This window comes from Moschus berezovskii, chromosome 1 (genome assembly GCF_049115385.1).
Source record: "Moschus berezovskii isolate FMDL1 chromosome 1, NW_MosBer_1.0, whole genome shotgun sequence".
NCBI classification, from domain to species: Eukaryota; Metazoa; Chordata; class Mammalia; order Artiodactyla; family Moschidae; genus Moschus; species Moschus berezovskii.
Window position 1 is genome coordinate 102361321 of NC_142460.1, and position 17686 is coordinate 102379006.

At 44.1% G+C, this 17686-nt stretch overlaps 1 protein-coding gene across 2 annotated transcripts; it reads right to left on the reverse strand.

The window, feature by feature from the left end:
• Positions 1 to 431: 431 nt before the first annotated feature.
• ADIPOQ (adiponectin, C1Q and collagen domain containing) lies at positions 432 to 14435 on the reverse strand. 2 transcript variants are annotated; one of them, XM_055408488.2, is made up of 4 exons: positions 14321 to 14368; positions 4731 to 4784; positions 4380 to 4586; positions 432 to 3481 (listed from the first exon to the last, which is right to left on the reverse strand). In XM_055408488.2, exons 3-4 carry the CDS (start codon positions 4576 to 4578, stop codon positions 2961 to 2963), a joined length of 720 nt encoding a protein of 239 aa, XP_055264463.1. In that variant the 5' UTR covers positions 4579 to 4586; positions 4731 to 4784; positions 14321 to 14368; the 3' UTR covers positions 432 to 2960. The 2 variants fall into 2 exon arrangements, with proteins under 2 accessions (XP_055264463.1, XP_055264469.1); XM_055408494.2 differs by lacking the exon at positions 4731 to 4784 and having other exon boundaries at positions 14321 to 14435.
• Between the last annotated feature and the right edge of the window lie 3251 nt (positions 14436 to 17686).

Consider the following 17686-nt stretch of genomic DNA (forward strand, 5'->3'; position numbering starts at 1 on the left):
CATGCTGAAACTAAAAGATCCCACAGGCCACCGTGAAGATCGAGATCCAGCGTGCCACAACTAAGACCCGGCACAGGCAAATAAATATTTTTTTAAAAAGAATTAAACTACTGAAATCCCAGACCAAACTCTGAGTGGTGCGTGTGACAGATAGCAAAGGCTTGAACCTACCACTCTGGTAACTGTCCAGATTTTGCTTTAAGGAAAATACTCCTTCTCCAGCCTGAGCCATAATCAATTAGGTCAATAAATGTGTTACACCCTCCTGACTCCAGTGACTGGTCAGAGATGAGCACACAACCCAGCCAAAGCCAATGAAATGCAAGGACACCTTATCTGTCAGTCACAAAACAGAGTTCTGATTAACACAAGGTTTACCCCTCTGCACCCCTCTCAAAACCCCATGTTTTCTCCAAAAATGAAAACAAAGATTCGTGAAATAAGTGTTCTACTTTTAATGCTGGACAGTATCTTTACTTGTAGAAAATAATGGTATACAAGTATTTTAAAAAACTAAGCCTTATATGTAAATATCACAATTGCTTAATGAATAGTCAAAAGGAAATCATTCAGAATTTAAAACTGCAAGCATATAGCTAAGTTTTCCATTTCTATATTTATACAGAATGTTATTAGCTCTGCTTTGCTAAAATCTTTGAAGAGCATCACTCATCTTCATCCTGAGAGGATGTTTACCACCATCAAGTATCTGTAATTTTTTTTTTTTTAAGGAATATTTAACAATTCAAAGTACATGTAGAGGCAAGATGGCGGGTTCGCGGTGAGCAGCAGTCCAGGGGTGAAGATTGTTATATCTAGAAGCAGATTTTAAAAGCAGTTTCGCTTCAAATCATCTTTATAGCACCTGATAAGCATTTTGATTCACCATGGCATTGGCAGCAGTAAAATGGGCAGTATCAAGCAGAACTATCTTGAAACATTTATTTCCAATTCAAAATGGAGCCTTATATTTGTGTTGGTCACAAATCTACGTATTCTTCTCTTCCAGATGACTATAATTGCAAAGGAGAGCTTGCTCTGACATCTGATGCCAAGACAATAGTATGCTATCACCCTTCTGTGGACATTCCATATGAACACACAAAAGTATCATAGACGTCGTAGGAAACTGAATCCTCCAAAAGACAGATGATAGCGATGTTTTCAGGAATCGAAGAGGAATGTTACCCTGGATCTCATTTGCCTTTTGAGAAGATACAATTGGGTGTATTCACTAATATGTTATATAGTAAAATAATTATAAAACATCTTTTCATATATAAAAAAAAACAAAGTACATGTATTTAAGTTGTACAGTTGGATGATTTGATATAGACATACATTGTGAAGCAATCACCACAATCAAGCTAATTAAAATAGTCACCTCAGTTATCATTTTCTTTTCTTCATTTTCTTTCCTTTTTTTTTTAATACTTTGGCCACCTCATGTGACGAGTTGACTCACTGGAAAAGACTCTGATGCTGGGAAAGGTTGGGGGTGGGAGAAGAAGGGGACGACCAAGAATGAGATGGCTGGATGGCATCACCGACTCTGTGGACATGAGTTTGAGTGAACTCCGGGAGTTGGTGATGGACAGGGAGGCCTGGCGTGCTGTGATTCATGGGGTCGTGGAGAGTCAGACACGACTGAGCGACTGAACTGAACTGAAAGAGAAAGAGTAGATTCAGGAGACCCAGGTCTCCCCTGACCCTGTTGGTACTCAAAGAAAGAATAGTTTCCAACTTCTTTCATGGGCTTTGCATTGCAGGCTCAAGCTTCTTCCTTAAGGGAAAATTCTTTAAGTGTTCTGGAAAGCACAGTCATCCCTAACCTCAGTGGAAAAGATTCAAGCCACCCAGTGAAACAAAGATTAGGAGTTTAAAATCAAGGAGTTCCTAAAATAAAACTGTTTTTATAGATAGGGATTTGTTATATGGAGAGAGAGAAATGGAGTTAACTCTGGGTAGATAGGAGGTTCCAGAGTTTGATCTTCATGAGGCATCAATCAAGGACCTGCAAGGGGACTCAGTGTGCAGGGAGCATGATCCTCTGTGGGTAATTATCCCTGGCCTGCGGGAGGATGTCTTGCAGACCCAGGACTCTCATCCATGGTGACACGTGGAAGGGCACAGGGACCCAGGCGTGAGGAAGACTTGCAGGAAAGAAGAGATATCACATCAAAGAAGCTTCCCAACCTGGTGGTCTTGAGGAATAGGGAATATGTGAACATGTGGAGATGGAGTCAACTTTCTGAGCCAGAGAGGGTCTGAGGAAATACAAAGAGAAGAGGAAGTATGGAGTAGTCCAGCTGGAATGGGACCTAGTTATGGAACCAACTTCTCTGAGAGAGTGCTTCAAAGGAAAGGCTTAATGTGTGCTGAAGGCCAGTTCAAAGGTCCTCAGATGACTTGGTGGGAGACCCCTACCAATACCCTACCAAAAGGCTATATGGTTCTTAAAATAGACACGATATACTGGAAAAGGTCCACAACCCTGGGTTGGATTTCTAACTCTGCCACTTAATGCCTGTGTGACCTAGGCACACAGTTCTCTCATCCTCAGGACTGCGAGTGTAAAAAAGAGAAGAATAGTTTCCTGTGTACTTCACAGGATTGACATGAACATAAGGAAAAAAAGCAGGCACAGAACATCACTGTCAAATACTTTCTTGTAGTTAGTTATCTTGTCATGTATATGAAACTCCCCAGTAAATGTTATCATCTTTCCATTACCACTACATAACAGATCTTTGAGGCCAGGGGACATGTCTTCTTCAAGACTGTCCTGGGAACATAGTATATCATTTCTTTAAAAAGGTACTTGATCAATGAATGAATGAATGATGTTCAGAATCCCCCAGCTAGATAATAAAATTGGTCTCCTAACTACACTGTAGACCTGTGGACTGTTCTTTCACTTTGGGCTGCTTGGCCCAATGGAGACTCTGAGTTAATGGTACTCATTCAATGTTATGGTAGAGAAGGAAGCCTGTGAAGGTGGAGTCATGGACGTTATCTGCATAGACCCCATCGTGATTTTCACCCTCGTACACCTGGAGCCAGACTTGGTCACCCTTCTCCAGATAGAGGAGCACGGAGCCAGAGGCCTGGTCCAGGTTGTTGTCCTGGAACTGGTCGTGGGTGAAGAGCAGGGCCTTGTCATTCTTGTAGAGGCTGACTTTCACATCCTTCAAGTAGACGGTGATGTGGTAGGAGAAGTAGTACAGCCCAGGAATGTTGCAGAGGAATTTGCCAGTGGTGCCATCATAGTGGTTTTGCTGATTGTAGAAGATCTTGGTAAAACGAATGGGAACATTGGGGACGGTGACCCGGCTCTCCAGTCCCACGCTGAATGCTGAGCGGTATACATAGGCACTTTCTCCAGGTTCTCCCTTTCTGCCTGGGACTCCTGGAAAGCCTCGGGGACCTTCAACCCCAGTGACTCCGGTTTCACCGGTGTCACCCTTAGGACCAACCAGACCTAGAAAACAAGAAGACCTCAGTGACCCAAGGAACAGAACTCCTGTTTAGGTTGGTTTCAGCCTGAAACACTGTCCCTGTGGCCCCTACCTACAATCTGCTTGACTTACAGAGCAAGGAACCAACAAGAGCTCCCAAAAGGGACCACCATAACCTTCTCCTCCACATCCCCCCACAACACAGGCTCCCATAAATCCCTCTCCAACCTTATCTCCAAAAGTCCCCATCACAGACCCTCCACCCTGCCAGTACTTTATGTGCAGACTCAACCAATCATACATAGGGGACGTTTCCGTCCCCTCTGTCTAGGTTGCCCAATACCCATCCTCCAAGGTCTCACTCGAGCCCTGCCTCCTCCCGAAAGCCTTCATTGTCAGTCCAGGCCTCCATCAAGGGCATTTTCTCTCTATTCCACTCTTAGGGCATTTGTCCGTATTCACTTTGGCATATTTGGAGTAGACCCTCTGGTAGTAACGTCTAACAGTCCTGTGCACTAGAGCAAGAGTTCTCCAAGAAAAGGACTGTGACCTGCAGGAGGTCCCAGTAAGTGTAATTGAATGCCATTGGATAGAATGGGAACTAAGGGGACATTAAGGAAAATAGGAATATAAGCAGACAGAGAATAGGGATGGATGAGGCTGAGATGGGAAAGAGGATGAGGAAGGTGGTGTGGGTACAGCAGAGCCAAGGGTATTTGGTTTTAAAGGGACCACGTGTGTTCACCCCTGGAAGGCCAATCCACAATTCACTTTAGGTTGCTTATGGGTCACATCAAAAAGCTTTGTTTCTTCCCTGCACATGGGCCTGAGTCAGTAACTATTGCCCTCTCGTAGTTTTAGAAGCCTTCCTCTACCCGGAAGGAGTCTGTGATGGGAGGATGCCGAAGGCTTTATTCTTACCTGGATCTCCTTTCTCACCCTTCTCACCAGGGGTGCCATCTCTGCCATCCCGGCCTGGGGTCCCGTTGTGGCCAGGGTGCCCTGGAATGCCTGCCATCCAACCTGTACAGGCCCCCTTGGGCAGCGGGGGCCCTTGCGTGGTGTCCTGGCCATGATTGGGCAGGGCTAGCAGCAGTAGAAGAGCTCCCAGCAGCAGCATCCTGAGCCCTGGAACCCAGATCCATGCTGTCAGCCACAAAAGAGCAACCCCCACACGGCTCCCCCGTTGGGACCCGAGCAGGACTCTGGCCGGCTCTGCAGAGTCTGCCTGAGACCTGCTCCCTCGATACTCACCTCTCCCTCGATACTCACCTCTTCTGGAAAGACTCTTCTGACTCTTCCAGCCCACCTTGTGCCCTCTCTGCCCTGAAATTTTCAGTATTTATCATTATTTTGTGTGTGGGATCTCCTTTCTTCCACCACCAGTGACGGTGAGACGGCACTCCTCTAATTCCTCAGATCTGAGCACAGTATGAGGAATGGGGAAAGCTCCAAGAGTCCATTTGTCAGGACTCTATCCCTTGGGTTTTCCAAGAATGATGACTCAGGTCATATTCACTCCAGCTTCCCTCTCTTGGCTCCCTCCTGTTTCTTCCCTTTTCCTTTTTTCTATGTCTGTTCCTCCTCCTTTCTCTCCGATTCTCTTTCTTCCTTTCCCCATCTCCTGGGCCACATGTTAGACATTTGGTATATTACACACTTGCATGCACACATGCACACACACACAGCCTTGGTCAGACAACCAGAGAGACACTGTCCTCTGAGACTATCCACTGACCTCTGCCTGTGCAACCCCTTAGCTGTACCCCCTCACCTGCCTGATCCCTACGTGGACTTCAGGATACATGGGCTGTCCTCTCTTTCAGGAAGTCCTCCCTGTCCTCCTCCTCCATCTGGACTGCTGTTCCTCCTCTGTCCTCCCCCAGAGCCCTTGCTTATCTTTCACAGCACTGCTTGCACTGTACTGTAATTTTATTTGTTCACCCATTAAACACAGCCACAGGGGCAGGGGGCTGTGAGTTGCACAGTCATGTCCAACTCTTTGCAACACCAGGGACTGTAGCCCACCAGGCTCCTCTGTCCATGGAATTCTCCAGGCAAGAGTACGGGAGTGAGTAGCCACTTCCTCTCCAGAGGATCTACCTGGTACAGGGATTGCACCTGCATCTCCTGCTTGGCAGGCAGATTCTTTACCATCAGAGCCACCAACAAAGTCCCACCAGTACAAAATAAGGACTAAATAAATACGTTTGTAGGAAAAGAAAAAGGAAATAGAGAGAGACGAGGGAAGGAGAAAGGCAAAGAGAAAGGAAGAGGGAAAGAGAAGGGAGTGCATTTAGAGTATGTGTTCTGGAAGCCCTGGGAAAAAGCTCAAGGGGCACAGGTGGCCAAAGGACTCCCTGTCTCAGAACCAGCCCTACACATCCCCTTCTGAAAGACAGTCCTTGCATGCACAGGAACTCTGGTTCCCCCCGATCCCTGCCTCTGTTATTAGGTTACTGAAAGCACCAGAGAGAGAAACTGGTCCCAGGATCCTGGATCACAGTCATCGCTGATACCCTCCGTGGAGTCTGAAATGTAGCGAATCCCAAGAAACTCTAAACAAGACATGGTCCATGTGTATTTTTTTACCCTAAAGACTCACTATTTTTCATCAGTTTGCTTGTCTCATGGATTCCACAAAGCTTCTAGAACTGAATTTGGCTTCAGGAGGAAGTTCCTCTGTGAGGAATGCAGAAAAATCCCTGATAAGTAATCTTACCCCCCAAATTGTGCGCTGTATCTGGAATCCCACCCAATGGCCCATCACCAGGGGCTCTATCATCATTCGGTCAGTGATGCCAACCAACTGTCTCATCCTCTGTTGTCCCCTTCTGCTCCTGCCTGAGGTCTTTCCCAGCATCAGGGTCTTTTCAAATGAGTCAGTTCTTTACATAAAGTGGCCAAAGTATTGGAGTTTCAGCTTCAGCATCAGTCCTTCCAATGAATATTCAGTACCGATCTCCTTTAGGATTGACTGGTTGGATCTCCTTGCAGTCCAAGAGACTCTCAAGAGTCTTCTCCAACACCACAGTTCAAAAGCATCGATTCTTCGGTGCTCAACTTTCTTTGCAGTCCAACTCTCACTTCCATACATGACTACTGGAAAAACCATAGCTTTGACTAGATGGACCTTTGTCAGCAAAGTAATGTCTCTGCTTTTTAATATGCTGTCTAGGTTGGTCATAGCTTTTGTTCCAAGGAGTAAGCGTCTTTTAATTTCATGGCTGCAATCAGCATCCGCAGTGATTTTGGAGCCCCAAAAAATAAAGTCTGACACTGTTTCCACTGTTTCCCCATCTATTTGCCATGAAGTGATAGGACCAGAGGCCATGATCTTAGTTTTCTGAATGTTGAGCTTTAAGCCAACTTTGTTTTGCTCTCCTCTTTCACTTTCATCAAGAGGCTCTTTAGTTCCTCTTTGCTTTCTGCCAGGGTAGCATCTTCTGTGTATCTGAGGTTATTGATATTTCTCCTGGTAATCTTGATTCCAGCTTGTGCTTCATCCAGCCTGGCATTTCACATGATGTACTCTGCGTATAAGTTAAATACGCAGGGTGACAATACACAGCCTTGATGTACTCCTTTCCCAATTTGGAACCAGTCTGTTCTTCCACGTCCAATTCTGTTACTTCTTGACTTGCATACAGATTTCTCAGGAGGCAGGTAAAGTGGTCTGGTATTCCCATCTCTTTAAGAATTTTCCAGTTTGTTGTGATCCACACAGTCAAAGTCTTTGGCATAGTCAATAAAGCAGAAGTAGATGCTTTTCTGGAACTCTCTTGCTTTTTCAATGATCCAACGGATGTTGGCAATTTGATTTCTGGTTCCTCTGCCTTTTCTAGATCTAGCTTGTACATATGGAAGTTCATGGTTCACGTACTGTTGAAGCCTGGCTTGGAGAATTTTGAACATCGCTTTGCTGACTTGTGAGATAAGTGCAATTGTGTGGTAGTTTGAACAATCTTTGGCATTGCCATTCTTTAGATTGAAATGAAAGCGGACCTCTTCCAGTCCTGTGCCACTGCTGAATTTTCCAAATTTGCTGGCATATTGTGTGCAGCACTTTCACAGCATCATCCTTTAGGATTTGAAATAGCTCAGCTGGGATTCCATCACCTTTACTAGCTTTGTTCATAGTGATGCTTCCTAAGGCCCACTTGACTTTGCATCCCAGGATGTCTGGTTCTAGGTGGGTGATCACACCATCGTGGTTATCTGGGTCATGAAGATCTTTTTTGAATAGTTCTTTTGTGTATTCTTGCCACCTCTTCTTAATATCTTCTGCTTCTGTTAGGTCCATACCATTTCTGTCCTTTATTGAGCCCATCTTTGCACGAAATGTTCCCTTGGTATCTCTAATTTTCTTAAAGAGATCTCTAGTCTTTCCCATTCTATTGTTAAGTTTATTCATATATATAGTTATACATAAACTTATATATATTTATATATATGTATGTGTGCTCAACTTTCATACAAACAAATGTGTGTCCATTAAAAATAGTAAGATAAATAATTTGGAAACTACAGAAAATAAACTAATCCCCATTCCCAAGAATCTATCTGCTTGTTTTAAACATAATGGGAATAATATTTTCCTAGAAATTTTATTCTCTAATTTTTGCTTTGCAATTTTCTAATTTTTGTAATCATCATTTTAAATGTGTGTGCTAGTCCATAAAGTGGATATAACCAGGGTATATGTCAACATTTCCATTTTATTGAAGCATGAACATATTTTCATTTTGAAACATTTTAAAATCTAACAAACATCTTTGGCACATAGCTTATCCCCAAACTAATATTATTATGCTATGACATATTCCCAGAAGTAAAATTTTTGGACCAAAAGATATGAACATTTTTAAGGCTCCTGATACATATTCCCAAAGTATAGTTTGTCATGCTGTTCCACAGCAGTGCATCAGTGTGTATACAAAAAGCCTGCCTTAATTGTACCCCCCCAACTTTGGATATAATCATTGCAAAGGGTTTTGTTGATCTTAGTTTAGTGACCAAAAGAAATGGAACCTCACTGCTTTGATAATTAATGAGTTGTACATTTTATTAAAGGCTTGTTTCCTAATTTAATTTCTTCATTTTTGATATCTTTGTTAGTGTTCTTTATCAGTTAATTCATTAGGGATACAATGTGCTTTTTGAATTAGTTTTTGTGAGCTCTTTAAACCAGCTCTTTGTCATATGTCCTATGATTTATCTCTAGTGTAAAGATTATTTTCTGTTTTGCTTATCCTGTTTCTTATGTGACAGAAGTTTTAGGGGTTTTTTTTAAAGTTTAGTTTTTCTATAACCAATTTAGTTTTTTTTTAAATTTAGTTGATTTTTTTTGGCTTCTAAGAGTTAAACAGTCTTTATCCATACTAGGATTTGGTAAATACTTTATTTTCTTTTCTTTTATTGTTTGGTGTATTTTAAATTTCACTCTTTAATCCATGTCTGATATTTTGTGTTGGGTAAGCTGTGATCTAAGATAATCAAGTGATTTCTTCCTATTTGACTAGCTTTTTAAAAGACATTTATTTAAATTAATATTTTTTCTCTCTATTGATCTGATGCATCATTTATCAAATATCGAGTTCTAATATCATCTTATAAGTAAAGCGAGAATTGAGAATGAGACCTGCAGGCAGAGAGGAGAGACAAGCAGCACACCCGATAGGTGCCGATAGAGCCAGATGCTGCCGCCTGCTGGTATAAGCCCCTAGTCAGGGCTCTCTTATCATCAACCTGTACCTTTGTCCCCCTCTACTGGATTTGGAGGATTCAAAGTTATTGTTCTCAATAACTGCCAGAAATAAATGAAAATGAGATAGTATAGGCTCGTGCTATGCTTTGTTGCTTCAGACATGTCTGACTTTGCCACCCCATAAACCCCTCCAGGCTCCTCTGTCCATGAATAATGCCCTCCTCCAGGAGATTTTCCGTGACCCAGGGATCAAACTCAGGTCTCCTGTGGATTCTTTACCCGCTGAACCACCAGGGAAGCCCAATTTAGGCCAAGATGAGAAGAGAGAGAGGAGTTAGCTGCAAAGCCAAGAAGAGATCAGTCAAGTCCCTTTTGTGTTTAAAGAAAATACTTGTTCTAAGACTTTTAAGACTTTATATGTTGTCCAACCTTCCCACAACTTGTCACCTCCCTCCTTTTCCTCTATGGAGTTAGCAGTAAAACTCCTAAGAAGACTACCCAGAGGCTCTGTGGTTGCTTTCTCCATAAATGAGGAGGGCTGAGCTCTTTTCCACAGGGGAACAGGAGGAGAGAATCCAGAACACGAGAACTGGTGGAGGCAGCTACAGAGGGCCCCAAAGACGCAGGGTCACAGGGGGCTTCCTCCAAATCATTGTAAGGACTGAAAAATCACGTCTCTTGGATTCTCTGTTTCCTCCTCTTCTTTTAAAAATCAAGATTCTATTTTCCCAGCCCGAGGAAAGTGTTAAGGAGCGATCTCTCCTTTCATAGGGGCAATGAGTCTGGGTTCCATGACAGTGACAGGTGACGGAGGTAATAGAAGGAGGGAGAGAGGGCAGATGGGCACACGACCCTAGGACGTTTCTGCTGCAAAGGACAGACTCTGACTAAAGAAGAAGGTTATCGTCTAAAGTTCTGGATGGAAAAGTCATCAATTGATAGCAACTTAAAGTCAGTGCAGAGATGCTGAACTTTCAAACAATTTATTTCAAAACTATGTGCACTCCCTATTTAAATAGAGCAATTATTACATTTTGATTTTTAAAGACCTCTCTTTCTAAAGGGGAAAACATAACTAAATAAAACTGTAATCTAAGTTCTAAGACTCAATTCCACCTATAAAGAAATCATTTACATGGGTCATGAAACTAATCCTAATACCACTTACAATTCTTTGTCTTTGTAGAATGCCACTTCTAAAGTCCTCACCTCACTTAATATCTCACTTAATTTTCACAACCATTTTGAGACACAGGATGAGGTAAAATAGAGAGCACATGTCCTCTGACCTCAGTGCTTGGGTGAAAATAATTTGTTCTTCCTTGTAACATGTTTCAGGCATATGCTTGTTGGGGGATTAAAAAGCACAATCTGGGACTTCCCTGGTGGTCCAGTGGCTAAGACTCCGTGCTCCCAATGCAGGGCGTCTGGGTTTGATCCCTGGTCAGGGAACTAGATCCCACATACTGCACCTAAGACCTGGCACAGCCAAATAAAAAAAAAATTTAACATAAGCTCTCTTTTGAAAAGAATAAAAGGTACAATCCACATAAAATATATAGAACAGTGCCTGGCACATGTCCGTGCTCAATAAATGTTATCTATGACTGTACCCATTCTAGAGATGAGAAAAGTGGGTTTCAAGGAAGTTAAGTGACTTGTCCAAGATCCCAGAGATCTTGAACAGCAGAGCTGGAAATCAAACTGTGATCTTCTGAAGCATAATGCTGGACACTTAGGCATAGTCCAAAGAAGGAAAACAGCATCAAGGTCACACATTTTCCAGTTAATATTCCACTCCATTGGATGGGGGATAGAAGAGAGAATAGTGTGAAGAAACCCAGGTCATGATCCAGTGACCTGGCTTCTAGTCTGAGCTCCATCATTAACACACCGGGTGACTTACCTTCCCAACCCACATCCCAGACTTCATGTTCTTTGCAAGCAAAGCTGATTATTAATGAGTTTATCCTTATCTATTAATAGACTATTTCACAATACTGCTGTGAGAACAGATTCACTTAAAGTATGAAGAATTATTCTACAAACTTATAAAGTGTTCCACACAAATAAGTAGTCGTTTCCGACTCTTTGCCACCTATGAACTGTAGCCCGCCAGGCTCCTCTGTCCATGGGATTCTCCAGGCAGGAATCCTGGAGTGGGTTACCACACCCTCCTCCAGGGATCTAAGTAAAGCGATACAAGCAAATATTTATGGAGCACTTGCTGTGGACCACCCTTTGTACATCCACTACCCTTTAATCTCATTTCACCCTCAAGACTACTCCAGGGGGTCAGGACTCAGTTCCAAGAGAAATCTGAGGACCAGAAAAGTTTAGTAACTTCCGCTCGAGGATAAGAAGTATTGGCCATTGATATGAATTTGCCCCGGGTTTCATATCAATGTATGGCAAAACCAACCAATATAATATTGTAAAATAATTTGCCTCCAATAAAAAATAAATTAACTACAAAAAAAAAAAAGAAGTATTGGCCAAAACTTTCATTCGAATTTTTCCATAAATCTAAATGAACTTTATTGCCAACCCAAAGGAAGTGTGGAGAGGTGCACTTTGAAATCCAAAGCCTGGGTTCTTTCTACTGCACTAGCTTTCATGGTGTACTGTGTTACAGGTATGGATAAGCTTGCTTTCAAATTATACAAGGGGATGGACCATGATGCTCTCTGGATCCTAAAGGTCCATATTACAGTCTCTCATTTTCATTTAAGCGTATGAGAAATTCCACTTTGACCTGCTGGAATTTCAGCAACAACAGCAAAATCTTGTGAAATGCAAGGATGGGGTCTCCTCTGGGACTGGTAGGAGACAGAGTAAGATGGGGGAGAGAGGTCACCAAAGCTGATGCCAACTCCTCCAGCAGGAAAGGGCATGAAAGCACAGCTCGCAGAGTCCAACAAAACTGAAAGGGACACCAGAAATCAACTCACCCCTGCCCTGCTTGTACAAATGGGAGGCTAAGGGGGAGGAAGGATTGCATTGTTATATCCTCACAGGATTTCCCTGGTGGCTCAGACAGTAAAGTGTCTGCCTACAATGTGGGAGACCCAGGTTCGATCCCTGGGTCGAGAAGATCCTCTGGAGAAGGAAATGGCAACCCACTCCAGTACTTTTGCCTGGAAAATCCCATGGACAGAGGAGCATGGTAGACTATAGCCCATGGGGTTGTAGAGAGTCGGACACAACTGAGCAACTTCACTTTCTTTCACTTTCACAGAAACCAGCTCCCACACTAGCACCTCCCATCACTATGCCATTTGTTATTTGTTTCAATCTTTACTCCATGAAGCAAAGAAAATATCCCCAACTTCAGAGGTGGGGAAACTGAGAGATTAAGGAGAAGATCCCTGAGAGATACCATTACATTACAACTGCCTCAAAAAAGGCTTCTCGGACTCAGTTTCTTAATCTGATAAATGAGTTCATGTAAGATGAGGACCATGAGAACACTTTGAAGTTGGTAAGAGTACTTTGCAGTATAAATTGCATAAGGCAGTTTTAAACTATATTTCATTTAATCCTCCTCATTAGCGCTGTTTTTGACTCCACTCTGTAGAGGAATCAGAGGTTTGAAGAGACCAAGATGTTGGCTTAAAAGCATGCAACTCTTGGGCTGAATTAAATGAGATTGCTGTCTTTAAAGGTCAAAAAATGGTAGAATATTGGCAATTTCACCTGATGCAATCTAATGATAAATGGCAGAACCAGAAATCAGTTAGGCTCTGCCTGGCACCCAGGAGAGTGACCTGAAAGCTTTCACTCAGCATCCTCATGCCCGTCCCCACCCCACACACACTCATCTCACTCTCTCTTTCACATACACACACGTTTGGGACCAGTGTCTCTCCACATGAAGGAATTCCTAATTAAACATTCTAGTCTCCAAAGCTTCTACCTCCCAATCTCGTCCAAGGGTCTGCAGCCCCTGGTCCCCCAGCTTGACAGGGAGTAAGAAGGAAATCTGTCCCCACAGCCATCTTAGACAGGACAAGAAGCCAGTCCTCTGTCCCTCTTTACAAATCCTCAAGAATGAAGGGAGGCAGGCAACAAGAACAGCCAGTTAAGCTTCAGACCCCCTTCCCACTGCTCATCTTCAAGAACAAAGCTGATACCCTCATGCTCCTTTGGACATACTCTGCCAGCATCAAGTCCCCCCTGTTCCCAACCTTGTCAGGAGGAACTGACCTTACCCCAGGAGTGAGGTGGTTGCACCCCACCCAAGGCTTGATCTGAACACCAGAGTCTCCCCAGACCAGGGACCTGCATCCTCAAACACACAAGGCCAGCCTGACCTCTAAAATCCCTTCCACTCCAGCGTCTGCATCTATGGCTGGAAACAACCAGGATGCCTCAAGTGCAGCACTCCCCAGGGCAGGTGGGATTGGGCTTGGCAAAGGCCAGACAGATCGTTGTTTCTGTCAGAAGGTGTCTGCTGCAAAAAAGATTTTTCATAAGTTCCCAGGAGATGCCAGGCTGCTTGCTCACCTTACCTCTTTTGAACTTCTCCATCATCCTGTGAGATATCCCCACAATGGTGTAGATAGCCATGTGTTTACAGACATCCCCAAAAATCTATAGATAATGACCGTGCCTCATCCATCTTTGTATCTCACAAACCGCACCCAGGGTCTGGCCTGTAAAATCTGCTCAATAAATACTGCTGAGTAGACTCCAGTGGCAGAGTTGGACTCCAAACTCAGCCCGAGGTCGGAACTCATTCATTCCCCAAGCTTCTTCTTCATGTGCTTCTTTCTCTGCCCTACTTGGTCAGCTGAGAAGTGATGTATTATCTTCTCCTCTCATATAATTGAACTTTATTGCTGGATCATCCCTCCCACTTCACTGACCCCAACCTTCTCTTTGGTTAAGCATCTTTACCACAGAGTGAACTGGACAAAATTCAGGATGGTCCCAGACATTTTGACCAGAGGCAACAGTCCCTTTTCTCTTGGAGCTCTGGGAAAATCGAGGCAGAAGCCCAAGGCTTGTTGGCCTCCACCAGTGCTGCCCTGACCAGGGTTTGCCTGTATCCCTCCCCACCCTGCTAACAGGGTAGCCTGGGCACAGCCCAGCCAAAGGCTCCATGGTAAGGAGCCTTCACCTCCAGCCTAGAGATTGAATCAGTTGTCCTTACCCTCAGGTGTGGAACCCAGCCACAGACTTCAGTCAGGGTGGAAGTAGGAGGCAACGGCCCAGCTTCAGCAGCCCGGTACTCATGGGGGCAAGCAGCCCCGCCTCACCACTGTCCCTTCCCATTGGCCAGCACAGTGAGGGCCAGAGACCAATGGGTAGACACATGCCCCTGGCAGCTCCCTTGGGTTGCCACCCCAGGGAACCTGGTGCAACCCAATTCAGGCTTGGGATGCCAAGTAGAGCTGCAGTCATAACACTTATCTCTCCAGGCTTTGGCCCTTATTCTTGCTTCTTACAACAGCGACAGAAGACGGGGCCAAGGGTCAAGATCAGAAGCAGGAAAACAAAGTATTTCTTTATGTAAAATGAATTGCCTGGTGGTCTGGGGCACCAGTTACCACCATCAGCTCCCACTCACTCTACATGACAGGGAACCGCAGTATAGCAAGAAACACAATACATCCTTTCTTCTCTGGCCTGAACCCCAGACTGGGGAAAGATTTTGCATGTTAATTTTGAGGACTGAGGTGAGGGGACATTTCTGGGGTGGTGTGAGGCAGAGCCAGATTAAGATTATTAAAGGCCCTGGATTCCAAATGATTCTGAAGCTCCCACCTGTATGTCATTCAAATTCAATATATCAGAAAATATATACTAACTAGAAGAGATTGGGCTTCTCAGGTGGTACAAGTGGTAAAGAACCACTTTATGCCAATACAGAAGACACAAGAGACGTGGGCTCAATCCCTGGGTCAGGAAGATCTCCTGGAGGAGGGCATGGCAATTCATCCCATTATTCTTGCCAGTAGAATCCCACAGACAGAAGAGCCTGCTGGGCTACAGTTCATAGGGTCGTGAAGAGTACGACACGACTGAAGCAACTTAGCACAGGAGAGATTACCATCTTTCATGGATTTTCTGGTTCCAAAATTCTGCGTAAGCTTTTGAAAACCAACTTTTCACATGTGTGTGAGTTCCCATTTGCCAGTGCCTAAGCCTGTACCCACCTGCTGGGGAAACTTCCCCTGGGTTGGGAGCAGCCTGGAGTGGTGCTAAGGCACACAGGTATTCCTGGAAGGCTTAGATTGAAAGTGTTCATCACCTTGAACTCTGTCTTGGCAAAGCCACATTCCGTTTTTGAAGGACAGGATCAGTGCCACTGCCTGCATGCCACAAATTCCGATACATGAAATTACGACCCCAGCAAGGGCTCAGGATCCCAGCAAAAATTTCTGTAGACATTCAGAAACAGAATGTCCTCAGTCAGAGGGTGGACAAGTATTTGCCTGACCCTAAATACCACCTCTGCTGACCACACAGAGCCTAAAAGCCCCCAGCAAAAAAAGTAAAAAAGTAAAAGTCTGATCTAAGTCTTGCTCTGTGTTGTGCTCAGTCACTTCAGTCGCATCCAATTCTTTGAAACCCTGTGGCCTTTAGCCCGCCAGGCTCCTCTGTCCACGGATTTCTCCAGGCAAGAATACTGGAGTGGGTTGCCATGTCCTCCTCCAAGCGATCTTCCTGACCCAGGGATCGAACCCACATCTCCCGCATTGGCAGGCAGATTCTTCACCTGCTGAGCCACCAAGGAAGCCTTGATCTAAAGCCTGCTGCTGCTGCTAAGTCACTTCAGTCATGTCCGACTCTGTGCGACCCCATAGACTTCAGCCCACCAGGCTCCACCGTCCCTGGGATTCTCCAGGTAAGAACACTGGAGTGGGTTGCCATTTCCTTCTCCAATGCGTGAAAGTGAAGTCGCTTAGTCATGTCTGACTCTTCGCAAACCCATGGACTGCAGCCTACCAGGCTCCTACGTCCATGGGATTTTCCATGCAAGAGTACTGGAGTGGGTTGCCATTGCCTTCTCTGAAAGCCTAGACTCCTAGTAATATGCAAATATTTCAAGAGGAGTCACATCAGGCCTTTGAGATTAGAGTCATGAGTGTTTCTCCCCCAAGGCCTACTGGCTTAGGTAAGAGGTTTATGAAAATGAGGTTCTAGTTTACCAGATAAGCAGGACTGAGGAGAAAACATAGAAAAACTGCAGCAATGCTCAATTACTCCAGGATTTTATTTTTATTGTGGCATCTCTGATTTATTTTGGGTTTGTATTACTATCTGTCTCTCCATACTAGACTGTAGACTTCATGAAAGCAGTTGGCTTGCCAGTTCAATGTTTTACCCTCAAGCCCCAAGAATAAGACCTGGTATAAGGTGGGCAATGATAAATGCTGAATGGAAAATCAGAGAGTGATTCTATTTAATCTTCCCCTTGGAGATAACTTTGTCTCCTAGTTTACAAATCAAGTGTCTGCAGTTCAGTGAGTTTAAGTGATTTGTCCAGATTTGAACGCACTGGTCATAGCAAACACTTTCTTACAACAACACAAGAGAAGACTCTACACATGGACATCACCAGATGGTCAACACCAAAATCAGATTGATTATATTCTTTGCAGCCAAAGAAGGAGAAGCTCTATATAGTTAGCTAAAACAAGACCGGGAGCTGACTGTGGTTCAGATTATGAACTCCTTATTGCCAAATTCAGACTTAAACTGAAGAAAGTAGGGAAAACCACTAGACCATTCAGTTCAGTTCAGTTCAGTCGCTCAGTAGTGTCCGACTCTTTGCAACCCCATGAATCACAGCACGCCAGGCCTCCCTGTCCATCACCAACTCCTGGAGTTCACTCAAACTCATATCCATCGAGTTGGTGATGCCATCCAGCCATCTCATTCTGTCGTCCCCGTCTCCTCCCATCCCCAATCCTTCCCAGCACCAGAGTCTTTCCAGTGAGTCAACTCGTCGCATGAGGTGGCCAAAGTATTGGAGTTTCAGTTTTAGCATCAGTCCTTCCAATGAACACCCAGGATTGATTTCCTCTAGAATGGACTGGTTGGATCTCCTTGCAGTCCAAGGGACTCTCAAGAGTCTTCTCCAGCACCACAGGTCAAAAGCATCAATTCTTCGGCGATCAGCTTTTCAGGTATGACCTAAATCAAATCCCTTATGATTATACAGTAGAAGTGAGAAATAGATTTAAGGGACTAGATCTGATAGAGTGCCTGATGAACTATGGACAGAGATTCGTGACATTGTACAGGAGACAGGGATCAAGACCATCTCCATGGAAAAGAAATGTAAAAAAGCAAAATAGCTGTCTGAGGAGGCCTTACAAATAGCTGTGAAAAGAAGAGAAGCAAAAGGCAAAGGAGAAAAGGAAAGATATAAGCATCTGAATGCAGAATTCCAAAGAATAGCAAGGAGAGATAAGAAAGCCTTCCTCAGCGATCAGTGCTAAGAAATAGAGGAAAACAATAGAATAGGAAAGACTAGAGATCTCTTCAAGAAAATTAGAGATACCAAGGG

Excerpts from the sequence above, each read along its gene's own strand:
- ADIPOQ (XM_055408494.2), bottom strand. The coding sequence starts at position 4,578 with ATGCTGCTGCTGGGAGCTCTTCTACTGCTGCTAGCCCTGCCCAATCAT. Across the intron at positions 3,482-4,379 it reads GGGTGAGAAAGGAGATCCAG|GTCTGGTTGGTCCTAAGGGT; the intron begins GTAAGAATAAAG and ends CTTGTTTTCTAG.